Raw genomic sequence first — 24,483 nt, forward strand, 5'->3', positions numbered from 1 at the left:
ATTTGAGTACTTTTTCCACCATTAAACAAATTAAATTTATTATTATTATTACTACTACACGTACGCAGGGTTGATTAAATCTTTACTCCATTTTACAACAACAAAGACTTGAGCTAAGTTAAAAGCTTGAAATCATGTAATTTGATATGAAACTATCATGAAACAGAAAGGTCCCATGCGAGATCAATCCTCACAACCGACACTAGTCACATCGAGCTGTCCTTAGCAAGACACCTGAACTGGACAGTAAATTCAATGACTCGGATATAAATTCAATTTGGTCCCAGCAGCCATTATGAGCAAACATTTTGCACTGTTGAGGTTGGACTGGGGCTGGGGGGAAAAAAAGTAGATTCTCTTTTCATTTGCATTAACCCCCTGCTCAGTATGTACTCACACTAGTTTCATAAGTAGGCCTACATCATATTAATGGGATTCGCATTCATTCTGGAGTTAAACATCTTGTTGTGAATTAGGAATTCACCAACATGACGTTTTCTATATCCTCATCATCACAGGTACTGATGATGAAACACAGATGACAACTGACAAGCCAACTATTACAATGACAACGCCTACTGCAAAGACAAGAACATCATCAACAACAACAACAACAATGACGACGGCGACAACAGCTGTGTTTCTGAATCTGATCAAAGGTGATTTCTTGTTTTTTTTTGGCTTTCGCCTTTATTTTAGATGTATTTTTTATGGAGGGATAGACAGTAGGCTGACAGGAAATGGGGGGGGGGGGGTGACATGCAGTGAGGGCCGTCGGGATCGGGAGTCGAACCCGCGGGCCGCGGCACACTGCCAGACTGGATTACCAGCCAAGGTGCCTGGACCGCTGAGCCACGGCCCAGGCCCTGATTAAAGGTGATTAATATTTGAGACTACCGATTGAAGAATATGTATCATTGCTTGAGTAGTGTACCTTGATAGTTGGATAGTTTCAAAATGTGTAATGGTATTACTTTCTTTCGCTTTCTCACTTAATTTCTCTCTTAAAATCAGACCTGTGTGTGTGTGTGTGTGTGTGTGTGTGTGTGTGTGTGTGTGTGTGTGTGTGTGTGTGTGTGTGTGTGTGTGTGTGTGCTGCAGTGATCTGTGTGTGTGTGTGTGTAAAACGGGGTCGTATTATAATCGGGGACTAGACTATTTGAGATTCAATGTTCTTTTTCCACAAATGAAAAATGAGGGGCGTCTTATAATTAGAGTCTTATATTCGGTGTGTGTGTGTGTGTGTAAAGCTGCTCAACAGTGACACTTTAGGTCACCCAGCGCCAGCGGTATTACTCAAGCGGACATACATACATGGAGACATACTGTACATAGGGACACACATTACTGTTCATTGGAGTGGTTAGGCACCACTCTAAAACAACCTTCTCTGTTCTACACATAGGGAGAAAACAACTGTAATGCAATGTCACGGTGTGTGTTTTGTCTCATTTAGTATGTCAGTACAGTATGTTCAGTAGTTTTGTTTTTTTGATAGAGAACGCTGCAATGAAACCTAAAACACGTGAATATAAAAGGAAACAGAATGGAATGAAGAAAAAGGGTAAGGAAATACTAATCTGAATGCTGAGTGTGCTTGTTTTAGCTGTTAATCAGGCAACTATAAAACTACATAAAAAATCCTATACGTTCTAAATTCAATTATACATTTCGAGAGCAAACAGATTACAATTTTATAAAACAATTATATTCTATTCAGACATAGACATGCACCTCAGTGGGCTAAACACATACAGTATTATATAGAAATCAATCCTGCAACTAATAAAGTAATAATGTTGCATGAAATATTATATGGATAATACTATTTTGTATTCACAATCACTTGTCATTGTCATTGTAACAGGAACGACCAAAGTAGCCCTACTTGCAGTTGCAGAAACACAAATGCCAAAAATGGATCAAAGTGCATTCCAAGGTGAGTAACTCTGATGCACTCACCACTCCCCAAGTTATAATCCTTGATTCCAACAGAATAATCTTTCCCCATCCTCTAGCTCTTCTCCAAAACTGGCAACTTCCTGTGGCCGTGGCAGTTTTAACAGTAGTCCTCATCCTCATCATTGCTGTATCATCGAACTGCCACTCCAAACAACGTGAGTGATTTGCCTGAATGTGGACAAATGTGTCAAATCAAATGCATTCTTGCAAGTCCACCTTCACAGACTACGTCAGCTACATTTAACGATAGCCTACTGAATGTATTTTGGGTTTAACAAAATGATATATATCGTTTTGCAGTAGAACATTTGATTCATACAATCTTATTGGAGTGTATGGATTTAGACTAGACAAATGTCATTAACTGAACGGTTTCACCTCAGGACAATAAACAGACATTTGATTGAAATGCTCAAACCATCCAACAGTAACAGCGTAATCATACAATTATGTTATAGTCCATCCATAATCCATTTGCAATAGTTAACATAAAAAACAATAAACAGTAATTCAATATGAGGTTTATATACTCTACAAGGAAATTGCTTTGGTAAACAGGACTACAGACAAAATCATAACCATAGACTCACCTAAAGAGACAAGAGAAAGAAAGAAACAAACATTGGAAGTGACGTTTCGAGCCCACCGGCTCTTCAACAGAGGTAGGCCGGTAGGCTTGAAATGTCACTTTTTTTTGTGAGTGGATGTGTATGCTTTATTGTTCTTTTCTGAACCTTTTCAACTTTGCCTATAGGAAGACCTCTTCCTATGACCGGTGACCTGAGAATGAGATCAAAGGCCGACTGTGATGAGATACTACTGTAGATGTCTATGGTCCATCAACACCATGTGAAAGAGATCTACCTTTTTTATATGAGCCACACATCTATTATGATAAAGCGTGTGTTGGTTTCATGGAGCGAGTTGTCACCGAAAAATCTGTTACCGTTGTGTGGCAAAGTACTGAAGGTCCTACATCCTCTGTTGTAGTGGGATTATAAACACCCTATTGCAGGGGTTCTCAAACATTGTATTTGGCCCCTATTTGAAAAGGTTTTGTGGCAGGGACCCCCAGAGAGGAGATTTGTCAACATTTGTCAAGATTAGTCAACATGTTTCAGAAATAATAAATCTACAAGCTCTCAATGCGTCGCAATCTGATCAAGCTGCAGATGGGCTATTTTCGAATAACCAAAAAATGCGCTTCCAAAGAAACTGTCAAAATATTCAACTTGCCGAATCCTCATGTAATTACCTGTAAACTGTATTTTTATTAGGGATGTGCCGATGAGACATTTTGGCCGATATCGATATCCGATATAATTAATTGCCGTTATGGCCGATAACCGATAACATTCTGTATTGAAAAAGTATAATCATTTTGTCCATTCTGAAAAATACATGTAACAGGGTATCTGCACTGCAGGCTTAGGCAAGTCAGATTTTACTTTACTTAAATATCTTTATATTTAATATTGTGAGCTTGTAGATCTGTTCAAGCTGTTACTTTGGGCTTGTTTATCTGAAAAGATTGATTAATCGAACCGATGGCGATTAATCTAAAAACAACTCAAATTGGCCGATACCGATGTGTTTGCCGATTAATCTCCCATCACTAATTTTTATACAACTGTATTATTTCCACTTTTTATGTAGCCAGACACTGAAGCTGATATGACACATTTGGTTTAGCTGGAGCATTATTTTTCTGCTGTTTATTGATTTGATTTGGGTTGGGGGTGGCAGGCGCAGGAGATAGAGCAGCTTTTTGGGAATCGGACGTTTCGGATCCCCAGCTCCCTCTGGGTCAGTGTCAAAGTGTCCTTGAGCAAGACCTAATGCTCCCGATGAGCAGGTTGTTCCCTTGCATGGTTTCCTCTGCCATCGGTGTGTATTTGAGTGAATGGGTGAATATAGGCACATTGCTTATATTTGGATGAAGGTGTTATATAAATGTGTCATTTACCATTTTAGGTTTATCTTTTGATATCTTAAAGCCTCACTATGTAGCTTTTTAATGAACAAAATGTAATTTTGTCCAATCTGTATGGTAGATTATGTTAATACAATATAATTGATATCGTAGATAGATTGTGTCAAAGGCCATGTCTCACCTAGACACAGTATCTGACATGATGATTCACTTTATCCCCGAGCATGCAGGCTGACTCTATTAGCTCAATGAAAAAGAAAAAAAATCAGCACTTAAGGAGAAAACCAAGTTCAAGTCCGGGGTAGAAGAGGAAAGTTACATGCTTTAATGTTATAGTCTTGCTGGAAATGACAGAGTCTACCCCCCCTCTACTGTGAGACACCAGGACAAAAAAAATCTATTAGGAATAGAAATAAATAAATAAAAGTATTATGAAATCAAATCCAGAGAATATCACTTAACTGCTGAGTTAACTGTTAAGTGTGGAGTCATTTGTGACAGTACAAAGATAGGAGGGTAGACTGAGGAACTGACATGCAACAGAGAGGTGAGCCTTGACTGGATCTGTACCAAAACTGTCAAGAGTGAATGTGACAGGCAGATCAAAAACAAGGGGTTTTATTAAACAAATCCCAGACACGCCAAACAGGGTAGGCAAAACAATAAATCTGAAGACAGATGAAGACAACACAAAGAAAAGAGGATTCCCAGGAATGCTCAAAAAATACAGATGGATGGCAAATAAACTCAACAGTTACCTAGACTTACAGGGAACTATGAGTCAGAAGGGCATGAGCCCAGCTTTCTAGAGGCCTGATGAGGGAAGTGAGTGACAATTATAGGAGAGTAAAGCAAAGCAAAGTTCTTTGTTTACCCAGGGTGAATGGACTAAGCTCGAGATGCTTGTTTACAGCCAGACCCTGCTCATAGAACATTTCATGGTAGGGGTTCAATGCCTTGCTCAAGGGCACTTCAGCGGTGGTAATTTTAACGTGCCGGTCCGGGGATTCAAACTGGCGACCTTCCGATAACAAGACCGCTCCGCAAACCGTTCGGCCACCGCTGCCCTAACGGCAGGGAATATAATGTGGGAGGGGCCAAGAGAAGAGACAAAATCAGAGAGAACAGAGGCAGAGAGAGAGAGAGAACAGAGCAAAAATAATGCACAAGAATTAATGTCCAAGGGCTAGAGAACATGATCAGAGAGGGCAGAAGAGCAGCAAACCATGACAAATATGGATAGATGCCAAGTTTCAGTTGCAAAACATTGATGATGAATAATTCACAAACAATATGCCAATAAATGATTATGATGCAGTGAAGTAGTTTGTGCAGTTAATTTGTTGATTACTGTTTTGGTCTCAATAGACAAACGTGGAACACAGGTAGAACATGTAATGTAGTCCTCTAAACTGAGGCAGTTGTCAGTTGTCTAAATGTAGTATGTTTAGTTTTCTTTATTTCTACTTGAAAATAAATGTACCCGCTGATATAAAAGCCTTTTTTGGGGGGCAATATGTGTGTCTTCTGTCTTGTCATTTACTTGAATTACTATACCAACCCAGTCACCAGAGGTGGAGACATCATTCACCTTGGAAGTGGAAATTATATTTCACATAGTGAATTTTTGAAACATTTCAAATCAGGTTATTTCATCTGATCAAATAACTTGATTTGAAATGTTGGGCCTGGACTGGACATACTGGACAAAATGGCTCAGACCAATAGTCAGGGGCATAGCTCATTCCTGCCCAGGGCCCGCCCTAGTGGTATAAAATGTGCATGATTGATTATCTACACTTCTACTGTACACACAAACAGGTTTATGTGATATTAAAATAACATTAAAAGAGTAGTACTATATTGTAGTATTATAGTATTAAGTATTATTATTATAATCATTAGTAGTACTAGTTGTTATTTACACATTTGTATATAGGTACAGTAAAGGTCCCTGCACACTGCTGCGTTTTTCTGATTTTTAGCAGCGTTTTTCCGCCGGTTTCCCGAAAAACACGTCCAGTCTGCAAGGACCTTTACAGTCATCTTTGCTGATATTTGATATCACTAGTCTGACAGTCATTGCAGCATTGCAAAAATATTATGGAAATTCATAGATGGCTCTTCAAGCTCTCATTTAAATGACCAATAAAAGGAATAGTCATTTATTTTAATTACAGAGTTTGTGTATAATCGTTTTTTTATGTAGCTCAGTGGAGACAGAGTGAAATGGAAAGAGGAAGAGAAGTAGAGAGGAGGGATATAAGTCTGCTTTAAACACTGTACAGGACAGGACAGGACAGTATACGTCTGTGCAGGGTTTGTGCTTAAAGATGTTCTGTAATGTTTGTTACTTTCTGATGATAATCTTCACCTTCACTGAAACCTCATCAGGTAACAAAGATTATCATCATTATTATTATTTGTATTACTACTATTACTACTAGTAGTCTGGTCTGGGTCTACTAAAGGAGAGTCACAAGGCTAAATTAGTGACCAAAGGAGATCGGGCTTTTGTTGTAAGGGTCCCCAGGCTCTGGAACAGCCTACCAGAGGAACTGAGCTTAACCAGATCCTTAACGAGTTTTAAATCTCTTAAAAACACATTTATATAGGTTGGCCTTTTTATCTCCTTAAGTAATTTCTTGTATTATTGCTTCCTTGTTTGTTTCTATTATTATTTCATTATTGCATTATTGTCGTATTTTGATGTTTTATATTGTTTTGATTGTTCAAGCACTTTGTAACTTGGTTTAAAAAAAAGTGCTATATACTGTAAATAACGTTTTATTATTATTATAGTACTACTACTACTACTACTAGTAGTAGAGTAGAGTAGAGTAGAGTAGAGAGTAGAGTAGTAGAGTAGCGTTAATATATGTTCAGGTTCATTTAACATTTAAGTAAACACTAAACAGTCAAACGTTTACTTGCCAAAAGTCAATTTTACTTATAATGATATAGATAATAATAATAATAATATAAAAAATACTATAACTATAATTAGTGTTGTTATGTCAATAGTTTTTATATACCTGTACTGAATATTGCACGTTTTTGTATATACTTTTATTTATTTATTAATCCTTACATTTCATTTAATCATTAACAGTATATAGCTGTCACTCACTATTACATAAAAAGTCTTATTTAAAAGAAAAGTGAAATAAGCAGTGAATGAACTTGAAATGTAAATAACAATATAATTAACTGAATAAAGGAAAATGCAAATAGAGCCCAATCAACAAAAAAAAGGAATGCTGTTAAGAAAGAAAAATTTATGTTTTTTTTTAAATACGGCATTAAACAGAATTAAATTGACACGTCAGGACATTGCTGTGGACAATAGCTTCATTGTCCCGTTTCTAGGCTTGCCTCAGTATGGTGCTGTATGTTTCTCTGTGATAAAAGTGGAAAGGCAGATAAAACAGGAAACATGTCTATAACGGAGCATCAGCAGGATATGAGTGGTACAGTAAAGCCTAGTGTCTGATACAGGATGACAGACAAATATAGAATACCTCCTCGTGATAAAGAATTAAAAGTCGTGCTTAAAGGGGCATTCCACTCATTTTCAACATTTTACTATGTCATTAATGTACCTTAGAGCTGTTGTGTGGAAATAATAAAAAAGTTCCCCCATTCTGTGTTTCCTAGAACTAGAGGTCTGAAAAAAATCATTAACATGGTGAAACACATCTTGATGATGTCATCAAGATGTGTTTCACCATGTTAATGATTCTTTTCATAATTACAGTTCTAGGAAACACAAAATGGGGGGACTTTTTTATTATTTCAGCTCTAAGGTACATTAATGACATAGTAAAATGTTGAAAATGGGTGGTTTTCCCCTTTAAGCGTTACGATAATTTTTCATCTTAATGTACATCATTTCTATTCTTACTTATTATGTGCATATTAACGTATAAGAATAATATATTTAAAAGAAGACCCACACAGATCGGCAGGTCTGTCTGTCTGCATTATCCAAAATTAGTGGCTACAAGATGTATTCCATTTGATGTCATCATTCACAGCAGTGAACAGGATCTCGGTACCTGAGGAGCACTGTCTTTATCTGCGCTGCGGGGACTCGGACAATGTCATCTGGACTCAACAGGACAGGAAAGTGATTGTCACCAAACAGGGAAACTATGAAACCAATCATAACATAAACAAATACAGCCTCCTGTCCAATGGCTCACTGTTCATCAAGGAACTGGAGAAAAGTGATTCCGGGGAGTATAGTTGTAATGACCAGCTAGTGGCTGAGGTGGAAGTATTGACAGGTAAGTTCTACTCAAGTAATTTGGTATTCATGTATGTAGTGCACTTTATACCCTGAGAAACTCAATGAGCATCACAGGATTACATAATGTAGGTATGAAAATTCTATCAATACACTTATTATGTTGTTGGGGTACATGGATGCTGGGAGACAGAACTCCATGTGTACTATACTGAACAGAATGTCACCCTTTTTCTAAATGTCCACATTTTGAATCCCCCCCCCCCCCCCCCGCCCTTACCCATGCCCAGAGAGTTAATGCCACCCTTTCACAAAAGCGCAAATGGTTCTAATGCAAGATTTTTTCATCCTAAATGTCATCGTACTTTAATAGACTTGGAGCAAGACATAATTCAGTCCTTATGGTTAGCTGGCAACAACCGTATCTGTACATTGTTGTTTCTAAATGTCATACCTTTAATGGCCCACGTTCTTAAAGAACATAATCTTAACTCCCTCACCCTTGTTTTTCTAGAGAAAACATTGTCAAGCTCCACATAATAACTACCGGTAGGTTAATAGGGTTCTAAAATGTTTCAATACCACTCTCTTCCACAGGTCATGCCTTTACCGTGTCTGCTGGTAGAACCCTGGTTCTGCCATGTCAAGGCTCCAGAAAGGTCAAACAGAGGTGGTACCACCGGAAGGAGGGAGATAGGCGGCGAGGCGAACTCATCTTTACTCGCTTCAAAAATGGCACAGTGAAAAGGGAGAGGGAAGACTCTTGGGGCAAATATAGTTATGACCAAGGCGCACTGCAGATCCTCAACCTACAGCTAGGTGACACCGGACAGTATCTGTGTAATGGAGATTTAGAAGCTCAAGTCACTGTAGTGGCAAGTAAGTTAGTTAACCACTTAAGCCTGATTTTAATAAAATTGTGAAAAAAAGGAGATAAGACAATAGCCGATCTACAAGCTCACAACACCATTTTGTGTTTTAATTGTTTTGTCCAAAATAGTGAATCCACGCTTAAAGTAGTTAACCACACTATTGTTTTATTTGTCTATTCTATTTATTTTGCAATGAACTGTTATATGATTGTTTTTATAGTTAAAATAACTGGCCATCACACGATTCTATAACAGATTCAGGTAATTTGGGAATTCTGAAATGTTTACAAGTAGTGTAATGTTTTGTATTTCTATATTGTAGTGCACACGGATCAAAGCATCACCCAGACCACCCCAACTACTCTACTCCCCACAACTGTTCTTGTGATGAGAACAGGTAAAAACACAATGTTATTCTATGCTATTCTTACAAGCATGTCATGTTTAATGGGTGTTAATTAAGTGTACTTTATTATTAATTTTAATAATTTGCCTTATGATTTCTGAATTGTTCTGTTGCAGTAAATCCCACCTGCTTGCTTTTCCAAGGGGATTAACACAAATCCCAAGATATTGTTTGTAAATACAATTTGACACACATTTCTATACGGCATGTGGCAGTGGTGGCCGAACGGATAGCGGCGCGGTCTAGATACCGGAAGGTTCCCAGTTCGAATCAGCCGTCCGACACGTTAAAATTACCACCGCTGAAATGCCCTTGAACAAGGCATCAACCACTACGATGAAATGTGTTCTATGAGCAGGGCCTGGCTGGAAACAAGTTCTTGAGCTTAGCCCAGATACCCTGGGTAAATATAGATTTCATTTCATTTCATGTGCTTTCACCATTTGTTCCCAGATGTTGTTGTTGAAAGGAAGAACATACAGAAGAGCCCAGAGAACAGTGAGTTTTAAGAGTTCTTTTCCAAGCTATTTCTTATGGAGCCTGTACATTCTAAAATCCTGAATATTAGTTTTACTCCAAAGAGTACAGTGCATGTACAGTAGGCCCTATCTGTTTATCTATCACTTAACTGTTAAAGTGATGAAATGAATGATCCAAAGTTGTCTCCTGTAGTCATGGTGATAGTGGCAGTGGGGTTGATGACTCTACTGACAGGTGGACTCTGCATGCTGTTGAGCAGCACCAAGTGCACCAGGGAGAGGAGGATCAAAAGTAAAGGTAAGAAAAAAGGTCAAGTGACTTTGGGATTTCAGATGCTGGCAAAACTGAATGAAATTCCCTTCATTTTTAACTGCTTTGTTCTTCTGATTAATGAGGACAATTATTCTAAGTTACAATATAATGGATTTCACATTGACAAACCTAGTTAAAAATAGCTTAACGTCTGTATTTACAGTAGCGCCATCAGGACAGAGAGAGAAAGACACTGAACTCCAGCCATGGAAGTCTTCCCACGGGATAACAGGTAAGAGCAACATCTCACCAGCCATGACTTGAATGACACGTTTTCAACTTGAAAATCCGTTATTTTGGTCGCTTGACATGTAACACGACACAGTCGACACTGTCACTAAAGCATAAGTGGCCTATACTTTATCGCATGATGGTGTCGCTATTCCGAAATAACAGATTTCCAAGTGAACAATGCGATGCATCTTATCTACATGATCAATCTTCTTCTTACTATAAAGTATAAAACAGGCTACAGAGACAGAAGTGACATGAGGGAGGAGGTGACACGTTTGAGGTGCCAGACTCACATGTCCACTTTGCTCTGAGGTTCTTCCCCCATGCAGGTGTTTTAACATACAATACAATAAACTTTATAGGGGCAGGTTTGTTGAGAACATATACATATACATGCTCTTTTTCAGCCACATTCTGCTCAATTCTAACTCACAGTGGCTGAGATGTCTGAGGGCCAGTGTCCAGCGGAGGACTACATCCACTATGCCTCTCTGGGAAGGCAGAACTGGAGAGAGAGACCGATCCTCCAGACCCTGACAGATCAGAACCACCTGGATGTGATCTACTCCTCAGTCATCACCACACCTACTGGGAAATAGTTCCAAGCCACAAACAACCAGAAATTGAGTCCAGAGCTGTGCATGTGTTATTTTTGATTAGGTAACTACAGCTGGACCTGTGGTTCTCAAAAGCCAGATTGATCCTGGTTTCTATTCACTAGAAGATAACTGCATTCACCTGGTGCCCCCCACGTGAAAAATGTGACCCTAATTGGACAGCCTGATTGAAAAGCAATAAATCACACCAACTACACTCATTAAGTTAAAGTGAATGACTTTATTATCCCAAATGGGACATTTGCTTCTCACAATAAGAAAACTATACAGGAAAATATGGAACTCATATTATATGGGTAGACAAGACGAGCCATAGTTCTCAACTCTGGTTATGGAGACCCAGCAGACTGCTTCTAGAATTCCATTTCACCCAGTTAATATTGGCTCCCAACAGTAGACTCAATTAGAAGGTTGCAATCACCTGGTGATTATTACCCAATTACAGTGGTTATATGGCTAGGAAAAAAACTAAAACACACAAAGATCACATGGATCACAGTAGACTTTGGTCTTGGTACACTGACACAGAACAAATGCAGTACAAAATGTGTACAGTAATAATATCTGATTGAATCTATTATTACTCTGAACATACCGGTATCTCTGCTCCCGATCTCTCTTTTTCTTCACAGTGAATATTTTGTTTTTGTTTTATTCAAGCAAACTGTATATAAAATTGGTGACTAAAGGTATGGTTGTATTAATTTAGTCTGTTTAAAAGACTATAACAGTGTCTCAAAAGGCTTGAGAAACATTTCCGACTCTGGATAAATCTTACTCTGCATAGTGAGAGTAGGGAACGTGATTTTCTTTGCAATCAAATTTACTTTATTAATCAGAAATGTATTTGTTAGAGAAAACGGTAGTAAAAGCAAAGCATATGTAATTATGTATTGATGCATAAAAAAGGTTTATGACCGAAGGGCCACCACTGAGTAAGTGACATCTCCCTTAGCCAATCCTGTCCCTCCCTCGGTGGATCGGTGGGTATTTCTTGCATACCTCACGCTGGCATAGTGCAAATCCACTTCCTATAGAAAGAGCACACAAAACATGATTAACTCAGAAGTAGGGATGACCCGATACACTTTTTTAGTTTTCCGTTTAGCCGATACCGAATACCAATACCAGTGTTGTGATCTCGTGTTGTGTTTATAGCTATGTAGCAGCAGACTCCTCACTCTAATGTGCACTTGCAGTTTGGGCAACTCCAACGCAAACTCCACATGCCCCAACATATTATTTACTTGCCATAGTGTCAAACCCTTACCCCTGTGTTGGATCGGTGGTTAGACTGGCATATTGGCCGATACCAATATGAAAAATAAGGGCCGATACCGATACTTTTCCGATACCGATACAGTATCAGGACATCTCTACTCAGAAGATACCACTAACTGTAGAGCAGTGTTTTCCGAACAATAGTGCAGGACTAATTCACTAAGTCACGGACACCTCTTTATGGGCTGTGAGTAAATATCCCTCAAAATGTTTTTGCAAAACATTTTCAGAGAGTTTTCAGAGAGGTTCATCTTTTCTAAAATAGCTGATCTACAAGCTCAAAATATGTTGCATTGTGATGTGTTTTGGGTTTGTAGATCAGCTATTTTATCTATTTATGAAATAGGGTCTTCACAATGTATTTTTGTAAGATTGGGCCCGAGGGAGGCATCAGGTTTATTATCTTTTGGGTGTTCAAATTTGAATCAAACTAAATACAAATGGCATAGGCTACAGTACATTCTTCTTCAAAGTAATACATTTGTGTACACATTAAATTAGCAGGATATTTTTCAATCATTGTCATTTGTGTCAGTTTTCAAAGTTACCATCAGACTGGAGGATCCATTACAGCAACAGCAGGACTGTAGAGTTGCTCTACCTAAAGACAAGAGAACAACATTCAACAATTTATGTGGGCCTACGTGTAAAACAACTTTGGCCTGACATTTTTGGCCTTTTGTTTTTGGTGTTTATGTAACATAATGATGTAACATAAATGTAATAACTATAAGATGTAACATGAATGTTTTTTCATTATGTGCAGTAGAAATGGCAAAACCAACCACTGTCTGTGTACATAGTTTGACTAGGTTATACAACAACTAAGCTGATAGGGCAACTAAAAATGAAAGTGAAAGTGAAAGACTTGCTAGTGCTCAGAGCACAGAGAGACACGTCGGGTCGGTGGTTCTGCTACGCTACACAATAGACTTTGTACTCGAATAGTTTATTTTGAACAGTAAATATCTCTTTGATAGGTAGAAGAAGATTTGCAATACACCAGTGTATTTTCTCCTACAGTATATCTCCGACTCTGCCAGCATGCCAGATCTGAGCCTGTGTCTGGAGGCCCTGTCAGCTGTTACTGGGTGTAACGTACAACAGACCACGGCCTTGTCCCAGCTGACTCCTCAAGATATCGTCAACATTGTGGCTCTGAAGGAATTTTACAAGCAAGAAGGCTTCAAGGAACTGGAGTACAAGAGTGTGGGGACATTATCGCTGCGGGATTCAGATGATATGGACTTGTACAGTGCCCCACCTGCCTTAAAGGAGGGACCATCTACAGCAGGTCCGGATGCCAGCATGAGGGCCACGGTGAAAGTTAATCCGCAAGAGTTTTTTGATCAACAGTATGACTACGACTTCACCAATGTTAAGGTAAGGGAGGGGGAATAGATTAGCAGTATTAGTGCTTCTTCAAATATTGAAGCTTGACAACTATATACGGTAGGGCTCATTCCAAATCATAGCATATATACGTATATATATATCATATCGTATAATGTTCTGTGTATCTGTTCATGGAAATAAGATCTATTTGAGGTGTGTTTGTTCCGTGAGCTCAAATAAACATAGTAGCCTATTTGTCACGCCATGAACTTACTTCTGGTAGGTGACTTCAAAATAAGAGCAACATTGACTATTAGGTTTTTGATGAATAACAAGTACAACATGAAGAAGGACTGTAGAACTAATCAGAAGTATGTTGTAAATAATTAATAAGAATCCCCCTTTCTTAGTCCATTTACTCCAAGGTGCTTCTGTATTTATTCCTACTAACAACATTACATATTTAGGTGCTGACACCTAAATGCTGAACCTAGTGGAGATAATTAATGTTTTGTCGAAGGCAAATTGTTAATTAATTCTGTCAATCCTTCCTTCAATCCTAGGATGGTGACAAGAGCTTCATGCGGGGCAGCGAGCAGTACGTGCGTCCTTGCGGATGGAGTCGCGTCGCCCTGCGCGTGGTGGGAAAGTACGATGGTGGAGAAGCGTGGCTCGGCACTGGGAGCAGCGCTTGGCCAGTCTCCTACCATGGCAACAACATGGACGGCACCTCCGGAATCATCCTCGCCCGCAAAGAGAGCACCGCGGAGGAGCCAGGGTTCTTAGACGCGGCTGCAGCCTCTCTCACCACCGGAGAGACGAGGGGCCGGGGCGTGTACTCAACACCGGATGTCAAGGTCGCAGAGAAGTACTGCAAGAAGTTCAAGTCCCAGGTAGACGGGAATACTTACAAGGTGGTCCTTCAGAACCGGATCAACCCAGAGAAGAGGCAGCAGTGTCAGAGAGAAGGCTACTGCGTGGTCTACGTGCCCGACGACGCTAATGACGTACAGACAAGAGCAATAGTGCAGGAATCTCTCCGCCCCTATGGCATCCTGCTGAAACGGTTGTGAATGTGAACCAACAGCTGTAGAGTATGCTCATGTCCCATATGAGGGACAAGAGTAGGCCTATGTAGGTTATTTTTCTGGCCAACACCAGTTTGCATTTATTATTTTACATTCAATCAGAGTGTAATGAAGTACTGAAAACAGCTGGTGGTGGGGTTTGGTTGGAAAGTAATCCTACATATACCTTGACCTTGAGCCCTCCAAAATACTTACACTACACTACAACTGATTGATGTTTTGAGAACACAACATTCAGCCACAGTTAACAGGCTGCCACTCCCCCAGGTGACAGCAAAGTGGTGAATCTAATGCAGTATTTCTGAAGTCCTGGAGATCTAAGAGTGCTGCTAGTTTTCATTACAGCCATCTCAAGCTAGATATACTGTATGCATGAGCCACCAGGTAAATTCAGTTGGCAACCATTGGTTCACACACTGCCTCTTTGTATCTGTTTAGACATGGGAACATGATTATGCTGTAATCAGACTAGTCTATGTGGGGTAGTTGATCAAGTATAAAATTACATTCTAGCAACTAACTATCAAATAAGTATTAGCTGTAACTAGGGTTGTCCTATAGGGTTGTTGATCACGTGATCGGAAATCGGGACAGATCATGTCTATTTCAAATGATCGAATCGGATCAGGAGCAAAAAAACGTGATCGGGACATCCCTTGTATCAATCATGATATCAGACTGGATATGTCTGTGATTTTTGAAATTGTACTATAAAAATATAAATATTGGATCGGGAAAAATCGGTATCGGCATAGGCCTATACTCGATATCAAATGATCGGAATCGGATCGTGAGAGAAAAAAAACGTGATCGGGACATCCCTGGCTGTAACTATTCAGGACATTTTTTTTCTTTGTCACACATGATGGTGTTTGGTGTTTGCCCACCCAGCGATTGGGGCCAGACCGGTCTGCAGAAGACACATGGGAATGTAAATTCATGCGGCCGGTAGGGTGGGTTTACCAGGGGTTTACCAGGCTATATATGTTGGGTTGTTGGTTCCTTTTGATCATTTTAGAAGTATGCATTAGGCTTGCTTTAGTGACTAAAGTTTAGTCACTCGATCTCTCTCTTTGCACAAAACTCTTGAGGGTGAATCTGTTCAATGATTTTCAAATAATTTTCACTTGAATGTTTTTGAAACATAAAACATACATCTTGTGTATTCAAATATTAAAATAAAAGTACTGTGACAAAAACATGCAGGTCGGGTTTCTTGTCAAAATGTCAGGCTACTAGAAAATAAAACTAAGCTGTCTACTGACTTTTTACATCAAAGGGACAGATAAACAAGGAAGGCAGAGTACTGTAGGCGTAGATGAGAGGAAGACAAAGGTTGGAAAGCTCAAAATCTGCTTTGTGCTGCCATCTTGTGGTGCAAATATGGTCCTGTACAGTAGGCAACCTGTTGATAAACTGGAGTGGCTTATTGTTGTATTGGCCTTTTTGAGTGGTGCAACCACTCCAAGGAACAGCAATGTCTGTGTTAACCTATGTGACTATGTATGTGACTATGTTACTATGAGTACCAGCAGGGGCAAAAGTGGCGCTGTTGTGCCAGAAACAGAGAGAGAGAGATAGTGCTGCACTGTTGCCTGCTAATGAGAGAGAGAGAGAGAGAGGGGTAGAGGGGAGTTGCACCACTCAGTTCACACGGGTGTTATTTTTCAATTATGCTAGACCCCTGGGAGATCATGGAACACCTTCCATCAGCTTCCAGTAACATCTTAGTTACCCAGGCAATTTTACCCAGGCACCCGGCCCCCACTTCCCAACCACTTAAAGACACAGACAGAGTCAGACATGTACCCAAACTCACCTGAGTAGCAGCAGAATGTGATAATAGCAGCACAGAGTGTGATGACTAGAAGACAAACTGCAGGAAGGGCACATAGCAGGGGATTCCAACATGGCAGGTTCTGTCTGCCTGCGTCTAATGCCTCCTCCGCTTTTGTATCTGCAAACGCAAAACCACAATCATAATTCAAACTATAATACTCATTGGGGTGGTATGGGGGTCGGAAAATAATGGAATGGCCTTATTGATAACAATAAGGTGTTTTTAGACAAGCTATTCATGACACTGAACATACATCCTACACTCTTTAACGACTAATCATAAATATAAATTTGCTGAAAACTGAGTGATTCCTTTGTTTTCTTATATTTCTTAGGAAGGCAAACGATGCCTTTTTTTTGTCACTCATATAGTATAGTATCTGAGAGTGATGATGAGTTGAATGCTGACTGAATACAACTCAGCTAGAGTCTTCAATGCTACTTCCTTTTCGTGGGCAGTTAGTTGTTTGTGGAGGGAGGATGGAGCATTTTGCTGATGAAGTCAAGATAAACTTTTGTCAGCTGAGAAACAATATGGAGATTAGCCTATTTACTCTATTACACTTTCTGCATGACATTATGGCTGGCCAAATCAATTGGTCTGCCATAATGTGTCATATTTTGAGTCAAAATATGGCACATTATTATTTCAGACCAATTGATTTGGTCTGACATAGCCTGATAGCCTACAACATTTAACAACCAAACACAAAATAAGACAAAACAAAAACAAGGACCATATTGTATAAAATATGAATAGATTAAATGAAATCAAAACGACTCACCAGAGTCACCACCGATAATGAGGCGAATGCCTTTCCCAAAACGTGTCACCCCGGCGCTGTACCGGCCTGTGCAGAAATACAACCCGCTGTCTGACTCGTTCACCGACTGTATCTCCAGACTCGCTGAGCCCTCCCTGGCGTTGCCCCTCGCCTGCAAACGACCCTTATGACCGTCTATGCTGCTGTGAATGACCGTGATGTCGTCCTTTTGGTTCAATTTACTCAAGTGTACCGAGAGGAGTGGATGGAGGAGGAGACTATCGGTGGGAGTCACTCCCAGGCGGTACCAGGCGACCTCTATGCTGGAGGATAGACTGCAGGGCAGAGAGAGGTTCTGTCCTGGCCTAGTAGTAGTAGTCACCTGAAGGGAGGAGGAGTGGGCAGACACAGAAACTGAAGCCCGGGAATGGAGATGGTTAACGATGAGGCCTGGATGGATGAGAGGAGGAGGGATGAATTAATGTTCAATTCAAATAGCTTTACTGCCATATAGTGGCATAACAAAATATGCTTTACATTGCCAAAGCATAGGCCTACACTACAAGTCATATAACTTATTAAGAATAGCCTATACTACAGTAGCCTATATGCCTACATAATCTAAAGAGACAAGTGATGTGATAAACATCTCAAATTACGAATACGATAATGAAAACAAGTGAACCACTCATTCTCTCTCTCCATCTATCCATCCATATACTGACCCATGTGACCATAATTGACCAATCAAATAAATGAAATAAATGGACTTACTAAGGAAAATGATCCCCAATCTGTGATATGCCATAGTGATACCTCATAGATTATACGATAATAATGACAGATTGACAGTCTGACTGACATGACCCCTGTAGTTCATTATAAGGTCGAGGAAAGGGGGCTGTGTCATGCACGCAGCCTATAGAAAACAGAGACCACTTTTAGTGTAGGCTTGAAGGCTTCTGTGGTTTTTAGACTTTTCTCCACAAAACGGAAGGCTCTCTTGACTATAATTTCCCCCTTCTCGAATGAAAACATTAATTGGTAGAGTAGGGGCTATATTTAGCTTGGTGTCACTCACTCTTCACTATCTTCCCTATAAGTTTCGTTTCTCACAGTTAAGGAGGAGGAGGGGGTGGGTTATGGAGGAGGAGGGGGTGGGTGGCGGAGCGGAGCGCTACAGCTATTACCTGCTCAGCTGCTCTAAACAGTGAGACTACACTACAGACCGTTAGGAGGAGAGGAGTCAACTTAAAAGGCACCCACTTCAACAATGGCATTGTATGATGTACAAAATCAGCATTGGTAAGAATCTTAACATTATTATTAGGCCTAGTATTGGTATTTAATTATTATAAATCTATTAAACAGTGGGCTACTACAGCCCAAATAGGTGTTATCCAGATTTTATTTAATTGGAGTAGTAAAAACATATATAGAGTAGTAGAAAATATAATGTAGGCTGCTACAGCATTCATTATAGCATGGGTATAGGTATAGCTCTGGTCCATAGCTCTAATGCGTTGCTGAGCTATGGATCAGAGCTAGGGTACTATAGGGTACCACTGGTTTAGCTCTGCATGATGGATAAATAGTACATACGATCCGTTGACTCTGCTAACGTTTTCCTTTGCCAATACCCACCCAGTTCTGTGGTAGCCTCGGTATCTGCAGGCTTTTATTAATTCTGTTCTGTGGACTGCGGCCACATATCGCTGCAGGGCAAAGCACGACAACGCTCTCCAGCCATGGTTCACATGACGCTCGTGCTTCATGTCATGATTATGACAGTCATGTTTCAGGGCTAGACAACGCTCAAGCCTTTGCTGCCTTTAGTTTCGCTTTCTATGAAAACATTTGAGCGAGACCAACGTAAACAAGCGGATAACTAACCTCGCGTGACCGCGTCACCAGGCTTTCCATCCACACCTAGCCTCGATCGTCCCCTTTCCAAAGTTTGAGTTTCCATAGCGGAGAACTGAAAGCTGGTAGCCTCGGTCCCAAACTGGAGAAACGAAACTTAACTGACGCCCATGCTGCGCGCACACAGCCCCACACGCGCGCGCGCGCACACACACACACACACACACGCACACACGCACACACACGCACACAAGGGAGCCAATTAAAGACTGAACATAAACTCATCCATTCATTGCTCATTACTAGGAGTAGCACTTTGGATATATTTAGATGTAGACATAAGTCAATAAACATAAATTAACCTTAATTACTAGTTCAGTAGAGGTCTCCAGTGTAGCCTACTAAAGTTACCAGCTAAAGAGTAAACAAAAAATACAATTAAGTACTAAAGCTACCAGCTAAAGAGTAAACAAAAAATACAATTTAGCGAATCCTCAGCCAATCAGGAGAAAGTAGGCCCTGGCCTACCCATTTATCAGCTTATATTGTATTTGTTTCAGCTCCAATTTTGTGTGCTCATTTCTTTATGTTATCAAGTTCCAATTTCACTCTCTCCTGATTGGATCAAATTGGTATCCCAATTCCCTACCGAAAAATGCATTTTATTTTTTAATCAAGAACTGGAGAGATGGGACACTTACTGAACAAACACTACTGTACTGTCAGAATAGTACACTAGTACTGTCAGAATCTAAAGCAATTTAACACTTGTTGTTCATTACCTTACCCTATGGACCTTTAAGATGCATTGATATTACCATTTTTACGATGGCAAAGTATACTTCTTTAGTTCTTTCTATAAAAATGTATTTTGCCTTGACAACCTCCTTGTGCTAATCTTCATGTGGCTATCTCTCTTTCAGGTATTTCATACATCTCTATTGTTCCTTGGTTGTCAGTTTAGTTGGTGAGCAATTGTTTTTACGAGCTTATGTGTGAAACTTTGAATGTTTGTGCAGCATGGGAGTGTGTGTGTGTGTGTGTGTGTGTGTGTGCGTGCGTGCGTGCGTGCATGCTTGTGTGCATATCTTTTATTCAATTACTGGCCAGTAGGCTATAATAGTCTATAGGCCTATAGTATATACATTATGTGGCTTTGCCCCTAAAATGATGTAACCTTACTAACCTATATGACAAGGTGATATAATTCTTAACTGTGATATATGGTCTAGCAGTGCAGATACAATTAAGGGTATGATTTAGGTTATCTTTACACATTGGTAAAAACTTTGCACAGGTATGCTTTTCGTGACATCGGTTGTCCTGGGAGGGGTGTGGGTGGGTGGGTGTTTTGTTTGTTTGTTTTTATTTTTCTTATTTCTTTTACACTATGTTTTTGTTTTCTTTATTCAATCATAATCCCAGACTACATGATTATACTGTTTTTGTTATGAACAAAAAACAATTGAACTGTGATAAGAGCAGTTTTCCATTAAATTAATACTTTTCTCTTTCAACGCGCCTCACATTTTCAGCCTCCTCTTCCCTGTCCTCCTTTACTCCTACAAACGTCTACTCTACTGTGGGGAGCCGGGCCGTGCTTCCCTGCAGTTGGAAGTCACAGCTGGGCGACGCCTTGCTGCCAGCATGCCACATCCAGTGGCAGACCCCTGATGACACCGTGCTCGAACAGAAGGGGGAGCAGACATGGCAGGCAGAGGAGTTTTCGGGACGTGTGGAGATGCCGAAGGACAAGCTGGATGCTGGGGATTGTTCCCTTATTATGAGCGACGTGCAGTTCAGAGACACAGGGCTGTACGAGAGCTTCATGGTGGTGGTGGAGGGAGCGGGAATGAATAAGAAGAGGGTTTTCATTCAAGCTGTTCAGCTGTCTGTTCATGGTTAGTTCCTCTTCTCTTCTCTTCTCGTCTCTTCTCTTCTCTTCTCTTCTCTTCTCTTCTCTTCTCAGAGAGAAAAAGAGAGGGACGAAGAAAATAGGAGAGGGTGGGATGGAGAGAGAAAGAGACAAGAAGAAGGCCAAGATAACTTAGTTAGACTGAAATAATTGAACACCTTTCTCTCCTCTCCTGGGAGGTTAAGCCTTTATGCACCTGCTGACACTAAAATCTCTCTTCAAACTTGAGCACTACTACTTTTCATACAAGATATAAACAAAACAGATATATAATTAATTATATTAAGTAAAAGGACGTCGCTACACGGGAAAGTATTTGGCAGTTCAGTAGCACATCAGCAGGATCAGGGGACAAGATGATGCCATGACAATGTCATAGTGACATGAGCTTGCCAACATGGTCCGCCTGCCCGCCCACCAGCTGGCCGGTACAATTTTAATATAAGATTCGAGAGCCAAATGTTTTATTTGATGTCTTGATGTTGTCATTTTATGTTCTTCTAAAGTTCAAGTATTTATATGACCAGTGTACCTCCATAACGTATAATGTATGCTTTCGTTTACTGACGATTTAGGTAAATTTCCCTATATAATTTTATGATACATGGAAAATAAGAATTCATTTGATATCTCAGGGGAAGGTTTCATATAACATTGGATATTGGCAGCCCAGTGTAACCACAGTCTTCTATTGTTTGCTACGGGCAACCAGGGAGCTGACTGACCATTGTGCAGCGACAGTCATCCACTGTCTGATACTGTTGGCCACTGGGAGCTGCCTAGTAGAACCACAGTCTTCTACTACTGGATCAAGTTGGAACATTCCACCTGATTACCTCTTCCTTCTTCCACTCTGTCCTTCATTCTTTACAGACCACAAGTCTAGACAGTCCCATCGTCCAGGTCAGGAAATGTTACTGGACCTACGCACCCCACGCTCGCACAGGGTGGTCTTCCAAGGCAGGTGAGATGGTTAGCTGCACTCACTCACTCACTCACTCACTCACTCACTCACTCACTCACTCACTCACTCAATCAAACTATTGTTTTAAAAGGTGCTATACAAATAATGAAAACAAATCCTATTATTATTATCATTATCGTCATTAGAAGTAGTAGTAGTGTTCCCATTGGAAATTAGATCATACAGTATAAATAAAACACGAAATCGGCAACCCCCATGCACAGGAACAGCAGTAACTGGTCAGACCTGTGGAAGAGGGGGGACAGGAACACTGTGCGTGTGGAGAAGGACACAGACAGAGAACGGCTGACCGTGAGGAGACTGAGGTGGGAGGATGAGGGAACGTACAAGGTGTTGAATGAAGACGGCCTGAGTGTTAGCACCGTACAGCTCACTTTGGACGGTACGAATACATAACAATGAATGGTCGGAATGACATTTGTGATTTGATTGGCTGAGCACGGAATGTGATGTATGATATGATGATGTATGATGATAAGATCACTTCACACAAGTGGGATTTTTGAGGGGCTAGCCCCTCCTATGTGCAGCTTTAGGTGTATGTGCACAAACTTGGTCCTACACAAACATTAAATTCCCATTGACAATGAATGGACAATTTAACATCATAGTGTCTATTTTACGTCATGATGATGTACGATGATAAGAGCACCCCCCCCCTCACTTCACACGGGTGTGATCTTTTAATTTAAAAATGGGGATTTTTCTTTTTATGTAATATTGCAATTTTTTAGTAATATTTGAATGTAATACTGTGATCTATATTTTATTCAGGTAGAGGCCATGAAATGAGTACCACAGACGAAAAACAGTCTAAGTCCAAATTTCATTCTGACCCCTCGACGAAAAGGCCTCGTTGTCCTGAACCCTTATCTATCATTTATACATTATGGATCAATAGTGTGGACTTAGAGTGTTTTTCGTCTGTGGTCTCTGAGGTTTAGATGTCCTTCCCCAAGTTATACATTACCAATTTCTCTATCGACATCATGTCCTTGTTTCTTTTAGATTGTTCAAAATAAAATTTAAATAAAATTAGAAAGCAGAAGACAACAGTTTTGTGCAATGGGTTCCAGAGACAGGGGTCCTAATTTACTCGTTAGCCCTAAAGTGTCATTTCATGATTTTGAATTACGTTTTACATAATATTCAATTATGAATTGACTTCAGTTCAATGTACAATCTTGTTCCACAGAGAGAGACACTGCTGTTCATGAGGAGCAACGTTCAATGTATCCAATAGGTAAGAAGTCTTGTCAGCTGGTATGTACAATGCCAGGGGGCACATACGTTGATCAGGCGTACTAACAGTCTGTCAGCTGGTATGTACAACATGCGTGGCCGGTTATGAATCACCCATGGCCCCGACATGTGTGGCCGGTTAAGACACATGCGTGGCCAGTTAAGACTCAACCGTGGCTCCAGACATGCGGTTATGGTTTGGGGTAGTCGGACTGTTAGTAAGTCGGACCAAACACATGCACCCCAATGCTAGAACAGACATTAATACTCACGCCTAAAATAAAGGAACAATGATAACAGGAATTCTCTCTCTCCACTTCCATTCTTCATCTTCCAATGGATAATTACTTTAATGTACAGCATTTTACATAGCTGGTAGAGTGATTTATGAATGTTTCTCTCTCGTACTATACCATGTTTAGGTGATGCACCGAAAAGCAGTTGCTCCTGGCTGCTTCTTGTGTTAGGCTTCAGTGTCAGCCCCCTCGTGCTACATCTCTGGTAAAGTGTCTTGCCTCCAATCATCAAGCATGCATGCAAAGTTTTGAATTCATCAAGTGAGCTGTGCCGTGGGCCTTCAGTCCTGTTCTCACTTTATAGCACCATCTGCAAAATTGTAGTTCACATGACTGGAGTTATTTGTTAGAGAGAGGTCACATAACAAACTGGTCAGGCTCCTACTTGGCCTCACCCCCTGAACCCACCTCACCCCTGCCCACTTTGACAGGCTGGAATGGCTTAGGGTCGACGACAGAGTACAGCATCTTGCAATGGGTCTGGTCCACAAGATTCGATCAGGGACGTACTGGGCCCATAATTCATCCCGGGAAGTGGAGTTGCGGAGAGGGCGCTCTTCCACCTGGTCCAGTCCAGACCGGTCTGGGCCTGGACTGGACCGGCCATTCGGGAGTTGTCCCGAATTTACCAATGGCCAGCACGTCTCTGGATTCGATACACCACCAAGATACCCATGTACCTGTCTAGATACTTCCTTAATGTTAATGAAGTCCACACCCACAACACCAGAGGGAGTGCAACGAACCATGTACAACCCAGATTCGGCACAAACAAGGGACTAAATTCTTTTCGCTCCTATGCCACCAAAA

At 40.5% G+C, this 24,483-nt stretch overlaps 4 protein-coding genes across 4 annotated transcripts; 3 read left to right on the plus strand and 1 right to left on the minus strand.

The window, feature by feature from the left end:
• Positions 1–6,196: 6,196 nt before the first annotated feature.
• LOC306937940 (uncharacterized protein) lies at positions 6,197–11,047 on the plus strand (the record flags this gene model as incomplete). The annotated part of the gene is made up of 8 exons (XM_079521965.1): positions 6,197–6,289; positions 7,933–8,184; positions 8,742–9,023; positions 9,339–9,413; positions 9,876–9,920; positions 10,095–10,199; positions 10,381–10,446; positions 10,884–11,047. The coding sequence occupies exons 1-8, from the start codon at positions 6,229–6,231 to the stop codon at positions 11,045–11,047; spliced, it is 1,050 nt and encodes a 349-aa protein (XP_079378091.1). The 5' UTR covers positions 6,197–6,228.
• Positions 11,048–11,305: 258 nt separating this feature from the next.
• LOC306938510 (uncharacterized protein) lies at positions 11,306–19,364 on the minus strand. The gene is made up of 5 exons (XM_079522730.1): positions 19,266–19,364; positions 17,394–17,822; positions 16,589–16,726; positions 12,895–12,947; positions 11,306–12,096 (listed from the first exon to the last, which is right to left on the minus strand). Exons 1-5 carry the CDS (start codon positions 19,339–19,341, stop codon positions 11,977–11,979), a joined length of 816 nt encoding a protein of 271 aa, XP_079378856.1. The 5' UTR covers positions 19,342–19,364; the 3' UTR covers positions 11,306–11,976.
• On the plus strand, positions 13,239–15,730 carry LOC306938504 (uncharacterized protein). The gene is made up of 2 exons (XM_079522723.1): positions 13,239–13,729; positions 14,245–15,730. The coding sequence occupies exons 1-2, from the start codon at positions 13,391–13,393 to the stop codon at positions 14,752–14,754; spliced, it is 849 nt and encodes a 282-aa protein (XP_079378849.1). The 5' UTR covers positions 13,239–13,390; the 3' UTR covers positions 14,755–15,730.
• On the plus strand, positions 18,569–24,397 carry igldcp (Ig-like domain-containing protein). The gene is made up of 7 exons (XM_079522729.1): positions 18,569–18,677; positions 20,159–20,202; positions 20,771–21,136; positions 22,024–22,114; positions 22,339–22,517; positions 23,331–23,378; positions 23,800–24,397. Exons 1-7 carry the CDS (start codon positions 18,646–18,648, stop codon positions 23,880–23,882), a joined length of 843 nt encoding a protein of 280 aa, XP_079378855.1. The 5' UTR covers positions 18,569–18,645; the 3' UTR covers positions 23,883–24,397.
• The last annotated feature ends 86 nt before the right edge of the window (positions 24,398–24,483 follow it).

This window comes from Electrona antarctica, assembly GCF_951216825.1.
Source record: "Electrona antarctica genome assembly, chromosome: 15".
Taxonomy (NCBI): domain Eukaryota; kingdom Metazoa; phylum Chordata; class Actinopteri; order Myctophiformes; family Myctophidae; genus Electrona; species Electrona antarctica.